Source organism: Bidens hawaiensis, unplaced genomic scaffold (assembly GCF_021521415.1).
Source record: "Bidens hawaiensis isolate Kalapana, Puna unplaced genomic scaffold, B.hawaiensis_p1.1 tig00014652_1, whole genome shotgun sequence".
In the NCBI taxonomy this organism is placed as follows: domain Eukaryota; kingdom Viridiplantae; phylum Streptophyta; class Magnoliopsida; order Asterales; family Asteraceae; genus Bidens; species Bidens hawaiensis.
The window spans coordinates 50,916-69,013 of record NW_027492281.1 but is presented as its reverse complement, the minus strand read 5'-3'; the positions used below and the strand labels follow the sequence as shown (position 1 = coordinate 69,013).

The following is an 18,098-nucleotide window of genomic DNA, read 5'->3' as shown; positions in this document are numbered from 1 at the left end:
GACGAACATGAAAGAATGTAAACAAACTTAAATGAGTGATCATAAACGAGTGTTCACGAACATAGATGAACGAGTGAAACATCTGTTCATGTTCGTTCGTTATTGTATTTGAAGTAAAGTATCATCACTAATTGGGTTATTCGGGTTAACACGAAACCCGATTATTTTCCAAAAATAAACCCGAAACCCGACCTTATTAGTAATTCGGTTATTTGGATCAACCCAAATAACCCGATTAATACTTTTTGACCCTATTTAACCCGACCCTAATTAGCTTATTCGGGTTCGGGTCGGGTAGGGTTAATCCGGTTCGGGTATTTTGGAGACCCCTAACTAGAACCCCAGCATTGGTACCAAAGCCTTGGTTACAACATTCGAGTCAGTAGCGGTCTTTTAACCTGAATTGGAAGACGGACTTTAATTAGTTTTTGTTTATGATCTAATAAAATTTTAGGGCAACTTTAATTTTGGTCATATTTTTTATTTTTTTTACTTGACCACCCTGTTTATTTTGTGATTGTTAAAAACTATGTAAATCTGGTCTGACCTTGTTTTGTGGTTGATTCTTTCATTCGATTTTTGGTTTTATGGTTTTGGTCACCTTGATGGTTCAAAGTTGTAATAGTTAGGGATTTTCCGTTATTTTATTTGTTTTGTAAACACTGTAATAAACGAAGACCCGAAGGAAAAAATGGGGAAACTAAATAGGAGTCATGAAGTCAGTGGGAGTTGCTCGAGACGAGTGGATGCGCTAAAGTTAATCCTTGTGGTTGTTTGCGTGTTATGACCACGTGACCCGATCACTCTTGCTATTAGGCTCTAGTAAGACCGAACAAATTTTAGCCAATAGATATATATATTATTTTGCTATTGTAGTTGTTTGTATCTTATAATTGTTATAACACAACCAACCGAATACCAACATAGTTTTCAAAAGGAGTTTTAAAATATTAAAACAATTCTAAAATGGTTTTACAACTTGTCAAATTTTGCCATTATAACAAAGTTAGATTTAAAACAAATAATAACCAATTAAGTTTTGCAAATGAAACTAAATTTAATTTTCCAAAACTATTAACTTAATAGATATCTATTAACTTAAAATTAGTTGAATGAATCGTGACACACTTAGTTTTAATAGGTTATTTAAAACTAAAAGTTATGAGAGATGAAAGGGTTGAAATTGTCTCGATTAAATATAGTAAAACTGATTTTTACTCTATTCGGTAAATATAAAAATTAAATCCCAATTTTAAATCAAAAGTCCATGCCATCCTACTATAAGTTACACTTGGTGCATACTGCGAAACTTTAAGTGTTTGGAGCCACAACACCATACTTGATTTATAGCCCATCCCTCCAAGGTTCAAGGGTTTAGTTGACACATCGCGACTATTACTTTACCTATTACGTGCCATAGCTGTTTGGAGACTAAGGTGGACATAGATGAGGCTAAACGTATATAAACAGACAAGTGTTATCTTAAAAAGCCTCATACCTGAGAGTTGTGCTTTTACACAATTGGCACCGGTTTTCAGACTGCATATCACTTACTAACGATGTGTGCCACAACTTCCGTAACTGATATAGCCAGATTCTCAAATTCCTACTCTATTCATGTAATTGGGTCATTAATAATAATCGAAAAACTAATAATGTATCTTTTGCTTATTCGATAGATGTCTTCTGAAAATAGCTCCTCATTCGCTCTCAAGTCAACCCTTGGTGAATGACACCAACTTTCTCAAATGGCACTGCAATTTGAAACTTGTTCTCAAAATGACAAAAAAATCTCTACACTCTCAATGGACCAGTTCCTATCGAGCCTGAAAATGGTACAACTTCCGCTAGAAAAGCTCTTGTAAAGTATAATGTGGATGTCGATGATGTAATATTCCAAGTTTCGTTCAGTATTTAAGGGATTTGGATTTATTTAGATGTTGGAAGTTAAAGGAAAATATTCAAAGTATGAGGGGCTAAGTGTCATTAGATGAAAAGTTTTAAACAGTGACCAATCTTATAGTCACTCGGCTTTGATACCAATATGTAACTGTAACAACTCGGTTTTTTCATTTATTAAATAAGTATATAATACCCGACCCGTTTTCGTTTTCGGGTAAATTTAATCAATAAAATATCGTATTTATCGAGTTATTATTATTTTATTATCATTGTTTATTATAATTAAACTAGGTTAGGTACCCGTGTGATACACGGGTTGGATAAATTATATTATAAAAAAGTCAATGAAACTAAAGGTTCACTCAAAACATCTAATACATTACAATTAAGACAAATAGAATTACATGACATAGCTCTCATAAATCTCTAAAAATCTCTTTATATACAAAGTTTGTAGTCTTATTTGAAACTTGACCATCTTCATCAAAAATGAGTACTTTGAGCCCTTCTCTTGTTGTAACTCTAGACAGCGCAACATATAACTGGCCATGGGCGAAAACTGGTTGTCTAAGAAATAAACCAACCCTAGAAAGTGATTGACCTTGGCTTTTATTGACTGTCATTGCAAAACAAACAGCAACTGGAAACTGCCTCCTTTGAAATCTGAATGGAATTTTTTTATCTGTTGGTATAAGATTTGATCTTGAAATATAAGTGCGGTCACCAATATTGGTTCCAGATATGACAACAACTTCAATAAAACGATTATAATGTAATCTTGTTCCATTACATAGACCATTTTTTTGGTTAACATTTCTAAGTAGCATGATCGGTACTCCAACTTTTAGTACTAACTTGTGATTTGGCATTCCAGAAATTTTTAATCCATTTAAAACATCAGGAGAGTACAAGTTTTCTTGAAGCGTGTCACGAACATTTTCATCTGGACATATACTATCAGAGCTAAGGTATTCTTCTTTTCCTGGAAACATGGACAACAAACGATCGTTAACTTCCTCAACGACCTCATTTGTTGGTGCAAGTAAGGCTCCTTCACTAAAGAAATTTGGATTTTCATAGTCTTTGAGGATAGAAGGATATACAAAGTCAATTAATTGTGAAATAGGATCAATGGTATCCTTAATAAGAAGATCGTTAGGAATATCAAAAGTCGCGTCACCATCATTTTGACCACCAAGTTTTCCCTCTCCTAGATCCAAAAGCCAATTAGCGAACTCTTTTGTTTCTTGTATTTTAGATTTGTCACTTCCAACGGTTAACCTCATGTTTTTTGTTAGTTTAAGTACTTTACAAGTACCCCAAAGGTAGGATGAACACAAAGATGCATTAACAATTTCTTGCCTCGTGCCACCTTGAATAACAGGAAGAGTTTGTCTAAAATCACCACCAAAAACGACAACTTTCCCACCAAATGGCCTTTCATTATTTATGTTACCACTTTGACCCAACATGTCTTTCAAGGTTCTGTCCAAAGCTTCAAACGCATGTTTATGAGTCATAGGTGCCTCGTCCCATATAATTAACTTTGTTTTCTTTAATAAATGGACAGCCTCAGTGTTTTTTTTAATGCCACAAGACGAAACCTCAGTAAAATTTATAGGAATTCCAAACCTTAAATGTGCTGTTCGTTCTCCTGGCAATAATAAAGATGCAATGCCGCTTGAAGCAACATTCAAAACTATTTCTCCTTTGGATCTTATTGAAGCAGAAAGTGTCTTCCACAAAAAGGTTTTACCAGTTCCACCATAACCGTAAACAAAGAATACACCACCATTATCACCTTCGATTGCTCTGTTAATATCATCATAAATTAGTCGTTGTTCAGCTGTTAACTGACTCAAAATACACCGAACCTCATTTTGTAAAGTTGGTATGTCATACGATAGCTCCTGACTAATCAAACGGTTGTTAGAAGACGATAGCGACACATTATCAGGATAAGGCATAGTCGAAAATCTTCTTAAGCTATAATTGTTGCGTAGTAAAAATTTCTCAATCTCATATAAAGTCAGGTTTTTAAGTTGCTCTTCAGTTAGTGATAAATCTGTATATAATTAAAAACAAAATCATAAATACATTATTCGAATAATATTAAAACACATAAAAAAAGTTGAAGCTTAAATTATAAAGTAGAGTATAAGGTAAAAAAGAACCTGAAATATTTAATATACTTCGTTGTTGGTAAAGGATGTTGTCTGACAAATACTCCCATGTCTTCTCCCAAACAAATTCTGGCCTCGAAATACTATTTGACATTAGCATATAAGCAAATAAATTACGAAGAAAAAAACCAGATCCCGATTGACTCGCTTCTTGAATTGCCTCGATATATTCGCTGTCATCATCTAAAAGACCAAGTGCATAACACGCATCTCAAAAAGTAGCATAAATTACACCATTAACCGTTTTAATTTCGTCGAATGATCTTGGTCCTTTTACTTTGTTAAGAAGAACTCTTAAAAAATATGCTTCACCAAGAGAAGGAGAAACATGATGGATTCTACCAACTGAGAACCCTTTTTTTCTTCGTTCCCATTTTCGATCTTTAAGTACCCAAATAAACTTACTTGGAAATTCGACATAAGTAAGTTGTCGTGCAAGATCGTCATGTTGATTACAAGCCATCTAAGATGTGAACATGGAAGAATTTACAGATGCTTTCTCCAGCACATTCTCAATGTCCTCGTCAGCCTCATAAACAACTTGTTGTTGTCCAGAAAGATGAAATGGGAGGCGCATCACAGAAGGATACCTATAATGAATATCAAAAGAAAAAATCCTCCATGATGCTTCACACAATCATAATATTCTTTTATTTCATCTTTTTCTGGAAGATCATCAGCTCCTTCATTGTTTTGTACCACTGAAACAGTAGCCCTGTCTGGACCTTTGTTAATATACTTAAACAAATACTTGATGGACCCTGCTTGGTTGCACCACTCAACATTTATATGTGCCTGATATCTTTTTAAAAGTTCTTTGTTATATGGAACCACACTACGATTATCTAACTGTATATTTGACCTTTCAACATACGATCCGGAGTCCCTTCTTCTATATATAGGGAATCCATCTGAATCAAGTGAAGTTGCATTAGAAAACTTCTTTGGGAAGTTCTTTGAACATCTTTTATCAATCATACATGAACACTTTAAATTAGCAGCCTCACATGGCCCATGCATCATGAACTCCTTCACGAGTGAATATAAAGTTGGATCTTCTTTTTCATCTGGAATCTCGGCACATATAAACTGGTCAACATTCTCAACAAAAGGGAGTTTGTGATCGGGATGCAAAAATAAACATAAGTGGGCATGAGGCAATCCACGTTTTTGAAACTCCACAGTATAGACAACTACAAAAACGTTAAAACGAATAAAACAGTAGTTTTGTAGATATTGTAAGTGGTTATATGATTACTATACACAAAAATTAACAATATATAAAATGCTAATATTTATTGTATAAATATTACATAATAATTAAATAAATTGAAACATACCTACTGAAACTCTACCAAGTAGTTTTTTATCTTTTAGGTCCTTAATAATTGAATCAAGCTTCATTTTAAATATTCTAGATAAGATATCAGGTATGTCTTCGAGATTGATGTTGGTATCTTTAAGAAAACGTTTAATTTCTGGCCATTTTGGATTACATGTGATGGTTATGAAAAAGTCTGGACACCCAAACCACTTACATAGAGCCATTGCATCTAGATAATTTTGCATCATATATCTAGCACCACCGGTGAAAGATGAAGGTAATATTACACGGGTTCCAATGCTAGAAACATCAGCATTTCCTTGGATATGTAAATTGCGTAGGTTCTCATAAGTTTCACATCGAAGATGTTTTTGTTGATGACGCACCCAAAAAAGTCTTTCACTTTCAATCATTGTGTACCCATCAACTAAAAATTGTTGATACAACCTACGAGAAATAAGAATCAACGAAAATTCGTTATCCCTATCTTGAATTCTATAAGCAAAGAATTCTCTCATTGTACATTTTTTCAAATTTTTAGTAGATGAACTTGATGTTCCTCTGTGAGGAATGTCAATTCTGTAGCAATCCTCTCCATACGGAAATATTATAGGATAATGAAGACCAGTGTACGAAGGATGCAGTTCACTAATGCGTTTAAGCTCTCCGGACGCATTTCTACAATAATATCTCGACTTTCATATGAATCAGTAATGTCTCCAACAATAAGAGCTGCAACTTCAGATATGGTTGGTAAGTTATATGTTCTTCCATCTTGTTGCCTTTTTCCAATAAGACGGAGTTTTAGGTTGCAATTTGGATTTCGTTTGTAACAATCTCTAACCATTCTGTATGTTTTGACCAAAACATTTTGAGAGTCTAACATACTCTTCAATTCTGTTATAATTTCCAGATCAATCAAGTCTGAAGTTGAGGTAGATCCCCTGGTTGTGTCACTGCAAAATATTATTATTATTAGACCAATGTCTATATAAACAATGATAAAACCAAATAATAATAATAATAATAATGTATATGAAAATTTATTATACATACCCACATACTGTCTTTCTGTTTGATACTTCATTATCCGTGTCATATATGTATAGTTGGGAGAATTTAGGTTTTCCCTCTTGGAGAGGTAGAAGACTTCCAATACGATGAAAATTTTGTCCACCAAGTCTAAAAATGTAGGGGGCTTTACCAGTAAAACTAAATATTTTAGACCGTTATTAATGGAGTTATCAACTTTTCCACCCATTGAAGTAAAACTAAATATCGAATTCTAACGACGAATATTGTTTAAAAAGTATTTGCTTTTAGAGCCAACACCAGTAAACAAATTTTTATAGTTTAGATCAGGAGATTTTAAGCTTGGAAGTTGAACCTTGCCGTAACCACAACATAACAAATAATTTGTTATCCCATTATTTGTTCTACCATGTACTCCTTCATTTTTCCATAACTTTGCGTAACAACTTCCACACGTCAAACTTTGATCACCATGGTCCAAATAATCTGTTACACGATTTGAAATAAATAATTATAACTTTGTTATAAAAAACTACTAAATTTTTGATTTTCTGAAATATATTTACCTCTAGATATTCCTACAAACAGGTCCCTAACAATATCGTCAACATGTATATCTTCGTTATGCATAATGTCACTCGTATTAGATGCACCTGCTAAAATTAAAAAGTTAAAATTATAATAACGAAAACTATTGCTAAAATTGGAATGTTGTATGTGGATGTGTTCATCTATAACTTCAGTTTTCGTAACCGGATCGGACATTAAACCGGACGCATCACTGGTTCACTACTCGGAACGGTTGAACCGGCCCGCTCGGATTTAAGAACCGGACAACACTTATAAACTGAAATTGCACAATATATAAAATATAATAAAAATTCCCGATTTTTAGGAATATAATTTGAAAAAAAGAGACTACTATCAGATTATGAACATATTAATAGTAAAAAATTTCTAGATTAAAATTTTATTATTAAAATAAGTAACGTGCAATATTTTTTTTAAAGTAAACTTAGTTTACATTTGAATAATTATTTGTATTAATATTGCTTCTTATCAAATTAAGTAAACAAACTGCTAGCCCAGATGGCTTTGTACATTCCTTATAATTAACAAGTGTTGAGTTCAATTATTTGTGATAGCATTGTTTTTTTTGTTTAACAATTTATAATATTAAATAACTTATGTTTGAACCGTTTCATCTAGACCACTCGGACCGGCTGGACTATCGAATTCCGGTTGAACCGGTCAGACCGGCCGGTCCTGTCCGGTCTCCAAAACAATGTCTATTACTTTCAATTTTATATTCATAACAAAAAAATAATAATAATTAATATCTAACTGCATACCAGCATTTACATCCGATGAATTTATACTTTCGTTGACGCTAGAGATGGATGTACGTTGATGTCTAACAGACGTATTTGAAGAGGAAGCAATTTTTTTGTCATAGGATATCCGGTTATTATTTGTATGTAAGAGTGTAGTATTTTGAAGCCATAATGTAGACGCGTGCAGTTTAGATCTTCTATTATCCAAAATTAGTTTTCGTGCTTTTCGTTTCTCAGCAGCAATTATGTTAACAACTGTAAAAAAATATGAAACAAAGGGAAAAAATATGAATATTAATAGAATTATACTGAATTACAAAACAGAATCGTAAATGCGACATGCCGTTCGAAATATCCAATAAGGGAGTTCTAGATAGCTCAACTGCAATAACAAAAATTAAATCAAATCAAATAAATAAATTGTAATTAACGTATCTAATTTATGCAGGTAAGTATAATGTGTGAATTTAATATAAATAGTGAAATCTTACTATTTGGTGTATGATTACGATTTAAACCTCCACCGGTAGACGGACAGTACGAATTTGATATATCATGTACAGTTAATGTTGACGCATGCACTTTTGGCTTCTCAACAGCTTCTTTATTGAAAACTGTCATATAATTGCAAGACATATATAAAACATAATTTATGACAATAATAATAATAAAGAAAATAATAATAATAATAATAATAATAATAATAATAATAATAATAATAATAATAATAATAATATGTTACAATGAAATTGGGTATAGAAATAAGTACATATTGTTGTAACTACATGTACCTGGTTTTTGTATAATGTTTGACACTCCACTGGTCGAGGAACCATCGACATTTGATGTATTATGACTGGTTAATGTAGACGGATGCACCTTAGCTTTTCTATTATCCAAAATAAGCTTTCGTGCTTTTCGTTTCTCAGCAGCTTCTCTGTTATAAACTGTTACAAAATTGCAAGCTATATATCCTTAATATAAATAAACATACTAATTCTATTTTAGACCTAGAATGGGTCTAAAAATCAATGAATATTTGCATATCGAAAAGGGTGCATGTGGTGTACCATGTGAAACGTCTGAAAAGGGAGTTCTTGTTACTAAACCTAATAAAAAAAGTTAGAAAAGTGAGTTAATATATTCCTATTTATATTTCAAATTTTGGTGTAACTATAATGGGTCAAATTAATAAGAATGTAAGTTTGTATATCTTACTACTTGGATATATACGGGCTGATCTTCCAATGGTAGGCGAATTATGGTCCTTTGACAAACTATCAGACGCATTATATTTTGATTTTCTTGAATCCAAAATGAGTTTTCGTTGTTTTCTTTTTTCAGCAGCATCAAAATAGGCATTGTTTTTATTAAACACTGCAACATAGATAAGTATTTTGAGTCTTTGTTGTTTTCTTAATTTAATTTAGCAAATTTAAATTCATGTTAAAAAAATCTCACTATCAAATGGAATACCATTTGAAATGTTCGACAATGGACTTTCAGATGCATCAACTGAAAAAAAAAACAAACAGGCACAATCTTTTATGTTAGATGTAATATAAAATAAACTAATATCCCATAAAGTTGATTATAAACATGTATACGAATAACTTACAATTTGACCTTGTTGTATATATCTTGTTAGAAACATCGTTCTCCGAATTCATAAGGTGAGCATTTGATCTTTTAGACATCGCCTTGTTATTTAACACAATAAATACATTAAGTGTGAATTTAAAGCGTCAACAACATGACATAAATTAACAAAAAAAAAACATTATGCAGTCCAATTGGGTTTATAGGCAAATAAATTTTAAAATTGTTAAAGCAGATAGTTTGTCACGAGTTCACACAATTTTTCTAGTGATGTTCAACATTAATGTATATTGTATGTTTGACGAACGGTGGTGTTTTAATAGAACAACTTAATTATAATATTCTAGTTTAACATGTATATAATGTATAAAATTGAAATATAATCTATATAATTGAAATACACTAAACATAATTACAAAAATACTAACACATGTATTATAACTTAGCCAATGGTCCACCACCGTTTCCGAGCGGGCCTCTCGGGCTTGACCTCTGGTACGAATATATTATGTATACTCTATATATTTTACAACTATTACTTCACACTTTGATTACTATACACAAATATGCATTTTATACAGAAAATACGTTTGGATATAAATCCATCCTTCACTTGCAACTAAACACTATCCTACACCTCAACTATAACAATAAAAATGGCTTAATATAACATCTTTGCCTTCAACTTTGGTCACTATTATCGTTACACTATTCGCACGAAGTATGCATACTTTTTTTTAACAAAAGTGAAAAAAAAGAGAGAGAAACTATAACTACGTATAATGATGTGCAAGATCATAAAGGGCCAACAAAAAAATACAATATTAGTATATGATGTGCAATAAAAAAACGTACTTGGATCAGAGCACATGAAAGGTTCTTGAGGTTGTATGATTGACGGATATTTGTTTGTGACTGCAAACACAATCAAATAAATAAAGGTGTTTCCTAAGGGGAAAGAATAAGACCAAATATATTTAATTTTAGAAGTTGTTGGTGATATTGAAATTCAAATTTTTATTTTTAGAATGAGCAAATTGAATGGCAACTAATAGGTAGCGTTTCTTTTTAGTCAATCATTTCCTTATTTTTGTTTAAAAAAATCATTGTTTTCTTATTTTAAATGTTTAGATTGATTGTTATTTTTGTACACAAAATAAACAAATGTGTTTGTGTACAGTAAATCTATGGAGTCCTCACTCCCGGACATAAATTTTTTTAAACAATATATTTCAAACTTTAGAAAAACATAAAGATAAAATACAATATTATTATACATGTTTTATTGCCTAATTATTTGTTAAATTGCATAAAAAAGACGTACTAAAATTTAAAGATAGGTCACATGACACCTACATCACATACAATGTTCAACAATGACTTCCATATGTTATTTAACTTAATTAGTAGTGCATAACTTAAGCGAAGTCATTAATTATTAATTGATATTGAAATTTTGTTTCCATAACAGAAATACGTCAAAACGATATATATATGAGTCTTAATTGTTGGTAAGTAAGTTTAGGGAATTCACTAGTTAGAGTTGACTACTAATTTTTAATTTTATATATTTTATAACTAAATATATACAAACCAGTTATTACTTTTTAGCTGTGTATAACTAAATATATATGATTCATAATTTTTACTTACCTGACATATAGTTATTAAAATATGTAGAGTTTATTACATAATATATTTTATAGAGTGTGTTTTGACTTACAAAAATACATGTATTATAACTTAGGCAATGGTCCACCACTGTTTCTGAGTGGGACGCTAGGGTTTGACATCTGCCACGACTATATTAGTCAAACTCTATATATTTTACACAGTTAGTTAACACTTTGATTACTATACACATATATGGATTTTAGAGCACACGTTTGTTTTTGCCCTGCTTCCAAGCATGCTGCTCGGGTTTGACATGTGACTCGAGCATATAACCTGCAACAAACATTCAGAACAACAAATATACCATATAATAGAACATTGATCTTTAATATTAATATAAAAAGTTTCAATTCAAATTCAGACACACAATCCGAAACAAAACATCAAACAAAATACCAAACAAAACAAAAAAACAGACGACTTATTAGGAAAAACAAAACAAAAACTTGAAACAACCATACTTGTCGTCTTGCACCAATCTCCCAAATTCAGAATATTCAATCTTGTTTTTCAAGCTTGGGGATCAACAACTTTGGAATCATATTTTCATCAGGTTCAGTAATCTTGATTCCCGGACGTCCCTTATTGGAGGAAGCAACCTCAAGTTCATCGACATCATAAACGGTGTAATGGTTACGTTTAGTGGGTACGCTATCTTCACAAATCTTCTTTCCCTTGACTTTATCGGTAACAAAAATTGGGGTCTCATTATCAGCAGTAAATGAGGTAGAATCCTAACAGTTATCCATCCAAAAACAAATCAGTAAGTTATATTCGTTAAATGTATAACATAATAAGTTTGTTACATACCTTTTGAGAAACAGAATTTTGTGAATGAAACCCCGACATACTCCCAAGTTGTATTGACTCAGACTCTAGAGGCTGATTTGAAATATAAAAATAAAATATTAAAGGCCAACTCAATATAATGACAAATGATTATATAAACAAAGTATGTATAGGTAATTGTTCATACACGATCAGCATTAGCCTTCTTGTCGAGGTCTTGTAAAATGGTAGTGTCATTTGTTAACTTGGATATCGTGTAATACGGCTTATTTTTATCCAAGTTATAGTCAGACACTTCAATTTTGAATGCAAACTTTCGTTCAAGCAGATCGTTCAACTCCTCAGGATAAAGTTGAAATGGAGCCTCCTGTTAAAAGTAATAAAGTTTTATTATTAACTACAATTTGATAATAAATTTAATTGAGCACATACATTTTCTTTTTTATCAAGCAAACACTTAGCAGTTTGCTTTAACAGCTTGAAAGCATCTTTGTCAAACAGAGTTAAAGAAGCAATCCCGGTGTGATCCTGAACCCTTATAGGAATCCTGAACCTGAAAAGACAATTAAAACAATTAAAAAAATGTTAATTAAAAATTTTGTTCCAAAAAAATGTAAAAAGTTGGTTACAATTTTTACCTAGGAACAACTACAACCGGATCTGAGTTGCAGTTGGGATTTGCACACTCATACTCCGGTTTGCAATCATTTTCAAAGTAAGCACCGGTTTCTTGTTTTTCAGCATCAACCGTCTTAGAAATGACCTTGAATTTACATTGTTCACATGCATAGTAGTACCATAGAGTGTCCAAACTGATTGTCTTGATAGTACCAACCACAATAACATTTTTTTGCCTGCAATATCGATCATGGTTAAACATTTTAGACTATAAAAGAAATAGATAGTATTGGTTATAAAAAGCAAAGCAATTAGTTGATCTGCTTAATGTCGGCAATATCAGCAACAAAATTGAAATCATTGTCAATAAGGAATTCATCATGAAGAGTTGACAAAATTGAAGATCCTACACCATGTTGAGCTGATGAGGTATTTTGTAGCTCAACATCTCCGAGGTACCTATTCAAATATAATTAACTTTACACTCATGAAACTAAAAATTTTATGCGGTGTATCCAAATATTTTTTCACCTTTTCTTAAAAGCCTTAATCTCTTCAATATCGCTATTGATGAATAGACGAGACACGGTATAAGCATTGTTATGGTATGCTTTATCTAACAAAAAAAGGGTAATCATTTATTATAGTAACATATAATGTGTATTAATTTTAACAACAATAAAACATAAAAACATACCTTTGTAGAATTTTATGACACCAAACTGAAGTATAATAACAACATGTGTTTCATTTTTATTGTTAGTCAAATAAGAGTTCAACTGCGACGCATACTGATCCCATAAAGTTACATTAAGTTGTCGACCCCTACAAATTAATAAATTTATAAAACGGAACATAAAATCTGAATAATAAATTTGAATAAACTAAACTACTTACTCCAAATCCACAATTCTTAAGTTCATGCGTTTACCAACATTGCCAGTTCTTGTGCTGGTATCTTCAATCTCGTAACATTTTTTAATATACCCAATAGCATCTAAAAAAAGAAAATGTTATTGAAACTATATGAAGAGGTTAATAATATGTTATAGAGTTTGATACATACCAATGGTTACATTTTCAGGTAGCCTCTTTTCTTCCACAGATTGAAACGATGCAAAATTGAAACCATAGTAGGATCCAGCAAAGTCTTTGCAAAGTAGAGCAGCAGTGTAAGGCTGGAAGCATATCTTATTGGAGTTATCCACATATTTCAACTTGCCACGGTTGTCACCAAGTGTTGGCTTTCTTATTATTAAAGACTCCTTCTCTCTTAAGAATGACCTAAACTTTGGCAACCATTTCTTGGGACATATTGTTTGCATTAAAGTACCATGCAAAAATGAAATTAAAACAAATATAAAAATACTTATATATTATTAATATATACTTATATTTCTTGGGATATATGTCATTTTTTTATTCATACCTCCTCGTCAACAACTATCATTTCAATTGCATAAACTTCATCAGGTTTATACTCTGATCATGTAATCGTCTTCCAGCACACTTAAGTCCTTCAACATTGTTGCCTTAGTTGCGTCCATCACAAATCTGTAAAAAAGTTAAATTATCTCAGTAGAAGACATAAAATGTTTCACAAAGCTAAGAACAAAATGAAGAAAAGGTAATAACATATCTCTTACAGTTGTTTAGAGAGAGAAAGAGATCTGATTTTGAAATTGAGTGATTATTAACATAAATAACGATTGAAGAGGATCTGAGCACATGAAAGGTTCTTGAAGTTGTATGATTGACGGATATTTGTTTGTGACTGCAAACACAATCAAATAAATAAAGGTGTTTCCTAAGGAAAGAATAAGACCAAATATATTTAATTTTAGAAGTTGTTGGTGATATTGAAATTCAAATTTTTATTTTTAGAATGAGCAAATTGAATGGAAACTAATAGGTAGCGTTTCTTTTTACCCAATCATTTCCTTATTTTTGTTTACAAAAAAATCATTGTTTTCTTATTTTAAATGTTTAGATTGATTGTTATTTTTATACACAAAATAAACAAATGTGTTTGTGTACAGTAAATCTATGGAGTCCTCACTCCCGGACATAAATTTACTTAAACAATATATATCAAACTCTAGAAAACATAAAGATAAAATACAATATTATTATACATGTTTTATTGCCTAATTATTTGTTAAATTGCATAAAAAAGACGTACTAAAATTTAAAGATAGGTCACATGACACTTACATCACATACAATGTTCAACAATGGACTTCCATATGTTATTTAACTTAATTAGTAGTGCATAACTTAAGCGAAGTCATTAATTATTAATTGATATTGAAATTTTGTTTCCATAACAGAAATAAGTCAAAACGATATATATATGAGTCTTAATTGTTGGTAAGTAAGTTTAGGGAATTCACTAATTAGAGTTGACTACTAATTTTTAATTTTATATATTTTATAACTAAATATATACAAACCAGTTATTACTTTTAGCTGTGTATAACTAAATATATATGATTCATAATTTTTACTTACCTGACATATAGTTATTAAAATATGTAGAGTTTATTACATAATATATTTTAGAGAGTGTGTTTTGACTTACAAAAATACATGTATTATAACTTAGGCAATGGTCCACCACTGTTTCCGAGTTGGACGCTAGGGTTTGACATCTGCCACGACTATATTAGTCAAACTCTATATATTTTACACAGTTAGTTAACACTTTGATTACTATACACATATATGGATTTTAGAGCACACGTTTGTTTTTGCCCTGTTTCCAAGCAGGCTGCTCGGGTTTGACATGTGACTCGAGCATATAACTTGCAATAAACATTCAGAACAACAAATATACCATATAATAGAACATTAATCTTTAATATTAATATAAAAAGTTTCAATTCAAATTCAGACACACAAACCAAAACAAAACAGTTAAAAGCATGTTTAATATATATTTAGTTACTATATTAGTAGTCAACTAAAATTGGTGATTTGAAATACTATCCATAATTTCAGAGATCTACGAAACAATACACAAATGAAAATTACAGAGTTTACCCTTAACATGAAACATACTCTTTTACCATTTTATAATTAACATGAAAATAGAATAATGAATAGTTCTTACCTAAATCTGCGTCCAAGAGGAAAGTAGATGTTTTAGTTTGGGGCTATTTTATTGATAATGTAACTTTTTATGTACTGCGTCCAAATTTGGGCTATGTTATTGATAATGTTTCTTAATTTTAATTGGTTTGCATTTGTTTTAGTTTTTAAGATGACATTCCACGCAGACCCTCATCAAGTTCTTACCTTGAGAAGCCAAATGTACAACAACATAAAATAAGTTTAAAATTTTATGATAATGTGTAGGATGGATATGCTTACTTTATTCTTTAAATACTCGGGATTTGTTGACAGAGATTGAATGAGGGCACTTCGGTCCTGTTTAGATGAGAAAAAGGTCGGATCATTATATTAGATGATGATGATATGTTTTATAATATAAGAATGATAGATGAAATTAAAAATAATGTCCAAACAAATCTTTATCCATATTGCTGAACAATCAAAGTTGGTTAAAAACCTTTTATGGCAGTTCATGTTAAATGAATCGGCTTCTTCTATGCCATTCAAATGATGACGATATTCAGGGCAAATACAAGCACTTCCTGCATATGCAGCATCCACATGACACCATATTTCATATTTCTGTCAAACAGTTAACATAGATATCATTTTAGAGATATATTAAAATGGAAAGCATACTTTGAATAATAATAATAATAATAATAATAATAGAAGTATTAGAAGTTTACCAACAAATTGACTTGTATCAACAATTAACTCAGTTTTACAATTGCTGACAAAATCTGATCCAAAGTCAAATTCCCTTTTGACCCGTATTAGATTTAACCCAAAATCTGCCTCGTAATAAAACTGTCCGAAACCTGTACTTTGACCTACCCAGTCAAAACTACAAGTTCTCCAAAATACCCTTGAACCAATTTACACGATAAGTATATTGAATCAGATTTGTAAAACACTGACCATATTTGCGATCTCAAACATCTGCAGCCAACATATTACCATCCATTTTAGTTATACAAAGTAATGAGTTTAATGAAATTAATGTGTAAATGCGTCTGTAAATTAATACTTTCTATCATATGGATGCGTTAAAAAAAGTTAAAACAGCCCCCAAAAGGTTTTAAATTTCCTACAATAAACCCCCAAATTTGCCAGAAATATATATGTTTAATACACTTCCAAACAATTGTTTTAGAAAAGACTACGGATCCGACGGTTGGTACTTTGTTGATGACATCCTATTCATTAGATTATTAACAATTTGAAATAGGGATATGGGTTATTAAAGTATTAGGGTTTGCATACAATCTGAAACTATAGATTTGAATATGGATATGTATAATGATTTCAAGAATCGTTATTTAGGGTTGGCAAAACAATAAAATCAATCTAGGGTTTGGAAACATACCGATTTGAAGATCCGGATTTGGTGTGCAAACTAAAGATGGACAACGATTTGAACCTTGAATAGGTTTTAGGATACTGGTAGTTGTCAAATCGTAAGAAGAAAGATGAAGATCCAGAATCAGAATTTGTGTAACAGTAATTTGAAATAATAGTAGATAGATAGGGAATGTTTTAATGTAAATCTTAAAAATTAAGATTTTAATTTAATATAATAATTTAAATAGAAGTTCTATGGGAGTGCCACTTGGCATAATATTGAACCAACTAAGGGGAATGTGGGACAACCAATATTTTCATATATTATAATAGTAGATTATTATTATATCTTTGAATTATATTCAAATTTCACCAAAACTTTAGTTTAAACCCTTTTTGTATCCACACCTGAACTGTAGGGGCTAAATTGTAAATATGCTTAAACATTTTGATTATATTATTAATCCAAAACCCAAGCCAATATTCGAAACCAATATCCAGCTTCCAACTCGTAACCTGTTTAATATCTTGTACCATAATCTTCGTCATATACATTGAATGGATCACTGGGAATCGTTTATATTACCTAAACAAGCATCATCGACGATTTAATTAAAGAAAAAAAATCAAAAACGATTTCGTTTGTAATACTAACAAACCATAATTATCAAAATTGGTATTATACGATTACAGTTGACGATATCACAATTAAACTTGTTTACACCTTGATCATAACCTGGCTATCCTAAACCCTAAGACAATTACGTCATACTTGCTGCCCAGAACATGTTTTTGGGTTCGGGTTTGGCCGCTACTGCAGCCTTGTCGTTCGTCGTCAATTTATCATCATTCTAGGTAATTAAACTATGGTTCTTGATCGTTTTGATCCGTATTACATTAACCCTAAAGGTTAATTAAACCAACAACAAGCAGAGTACTCAATTTCAGATTCTAGGGTTCTTAATTTAAAAATTGGGATTTATCAGTTCTTGTATTTAAGTTATAGTTCTCATACTTTAACCAACTGACCTACCAACCCAGTTGGCTAGACTTGGGCGGGCTTTATGTTGAAATGTTGAAAAAGAAACAAACTATCTTAAAAACTGAAACCCGAAGTTCCTGCAAAACCAAAGCCTATCAATTCATAAGCACTATTGTTTTATCGGTTGATAAAACAATCACATA

At 31.2% G+C, this 18,098-nt stretch overlaps 3 protein-coding genes across 3 annotated transcripts; all 3 read right to left on the bottom strand.

The window, feature by feature from the left end:
- Positions 1–2,318: 2,318 nt before the first annotated feature.
- LOC143547165 (uncharacterized) lies at positions 2,319–5,927 on the bottom strand. The gene is made up of 4 exons (XM_077038656.1): positions 5,624–5,927; positions 4,676–5,278; positions 4,077–4,268; positions 2,319–3,967 (listed from the first exon to the last, which is right to left on the bottom strand). Exons 1-4 carry the CDS (start codon positions 5,925–5,927, stop codon positions 2,319–2,321), a joined length of 2,748 nt encoding a protein of 915 aa, XP_076894771.1.
- A 5,458-nt stretch (positions 5,928–11,385) lies between these two features.
- Positions 11,386–12,717, bottom strand: LOC143547164 (uncharacterized). Its single transcript, XM_077038655.1, has 5 exons — positions 12,476–12,717; positions 12,270–12,390; positions 12,025–12,204; positions 11,859–11,930; positions 11,386–11,782 (listed from the first exon to the last, which is right to left on the bottom strand). The coding sequence occupies exons 1-5, from the start codon at positions 12,715–12,717 to the stop codon at positions 11,546–11,548; spliced, it is 852 nt and encodes a 283-aa protein (XP_076894770.1). The 3' UTR covers positions 11,386–11,545.
- On the bottom strand, positions 12,692–13,798 carry LOC143547163 (replication protein A 70 kDa DNA-binding subunit A-like). The gene is made up of 5 exons (XM_077038654.1): positions 13,522–13,798; positions 13,353–13,452; positions 13,153–13,280; positions 12,987–13,071; positions 12,692–12,914 (listed from the first exon to the last, which is right to left on the bottom strand). Exons 1-5 carry the CDS (start codon positions 13,778–13,780, stop codon positions 12,767–12,769), a joined length of 720 nt encoding a protein of 239 aa, XP_076894769.1. The 5' UTR covers positions 13,781–13,798; the 3' UTR covers positions 12,692–12,766.
- Positions 13,799–18,098: the final 4,300 nt, after the last annotated feature.

What these genes read in the sequence shown, in the direction of transcription:
- LOC143547165 (XM_077038656.1), bottom strand. Translation starts at nt 5,927, where the DNA reads ATGAGAGAATTCTTTGCTTATAGAATTCAAGATAGGGATAACGAATTT. An exon ending in TCTTTTGATATTCATTATAG is followed by an intron (nt 4,269 to 4,675) that starts GTATCCTTCTGT and finishes TTGGTCTTTTAG; the next exon opens with ATGATGACAGCGAATATATC. An exon ending in AAGTATATTAAATATTTCAG is followed by an intron (nt 3,968 to 4,076) that starts GTTCTTTTTTAC and finishes AATTATATACAG; the next exon opens with ATTTATCACTAACTGAAGAG.
- LOC143547164 (XM_077038655.1), bottom strand. Translation starts at nt 12,717, where the DNA reads ATGTTTAACCATGATCGATATTGCAGGCAAAAAAATGTTATTGTGGTT. An exon ending in AGAAGGCTAATGCTGATCGT is followed by an intron (nt 11,931 to 12,024) that starts GTATGAACAATT and finishes ATTTCAAATCAG; the next exon opens with CCTCTAGAGTCTGAGTCAAT. An exon ending in AAAATTCTGTTTCTCAAAAG is followed by an intron (nt 11,783 to 11,858) that starts GTATGTAACAAA and finishes GATAACTGTTAG; the next exon opens with GATTCTACCTCATTTACTGC.
- LOC143547163 (XM_077038654.1), bottom strand. Translation starts at nt 13,780, where the DNA reads ATGCAAACAATATGTCCCAAGAAATGGTTGCCAAAGTTTAGGTCATTC. An exon ending in TTAAGAATTGTGGATTTGGA is followed by an intron (nt 13,281 to 13,352) that starts GTAAGTAGTTTA and finishes ATTAATTTGTAG; the next exon opens with GGGTCGACAACTTAATGTAA. An exon ending in ATTAAGGCTTTTAAGAAAAG is followed by an intron (nt 12,915 to 12,986) that starts GTGAAAAAATAT and finishes ATATTTGAATAG; the next exon opens with GTACCTCGGAGATGTTGAGC.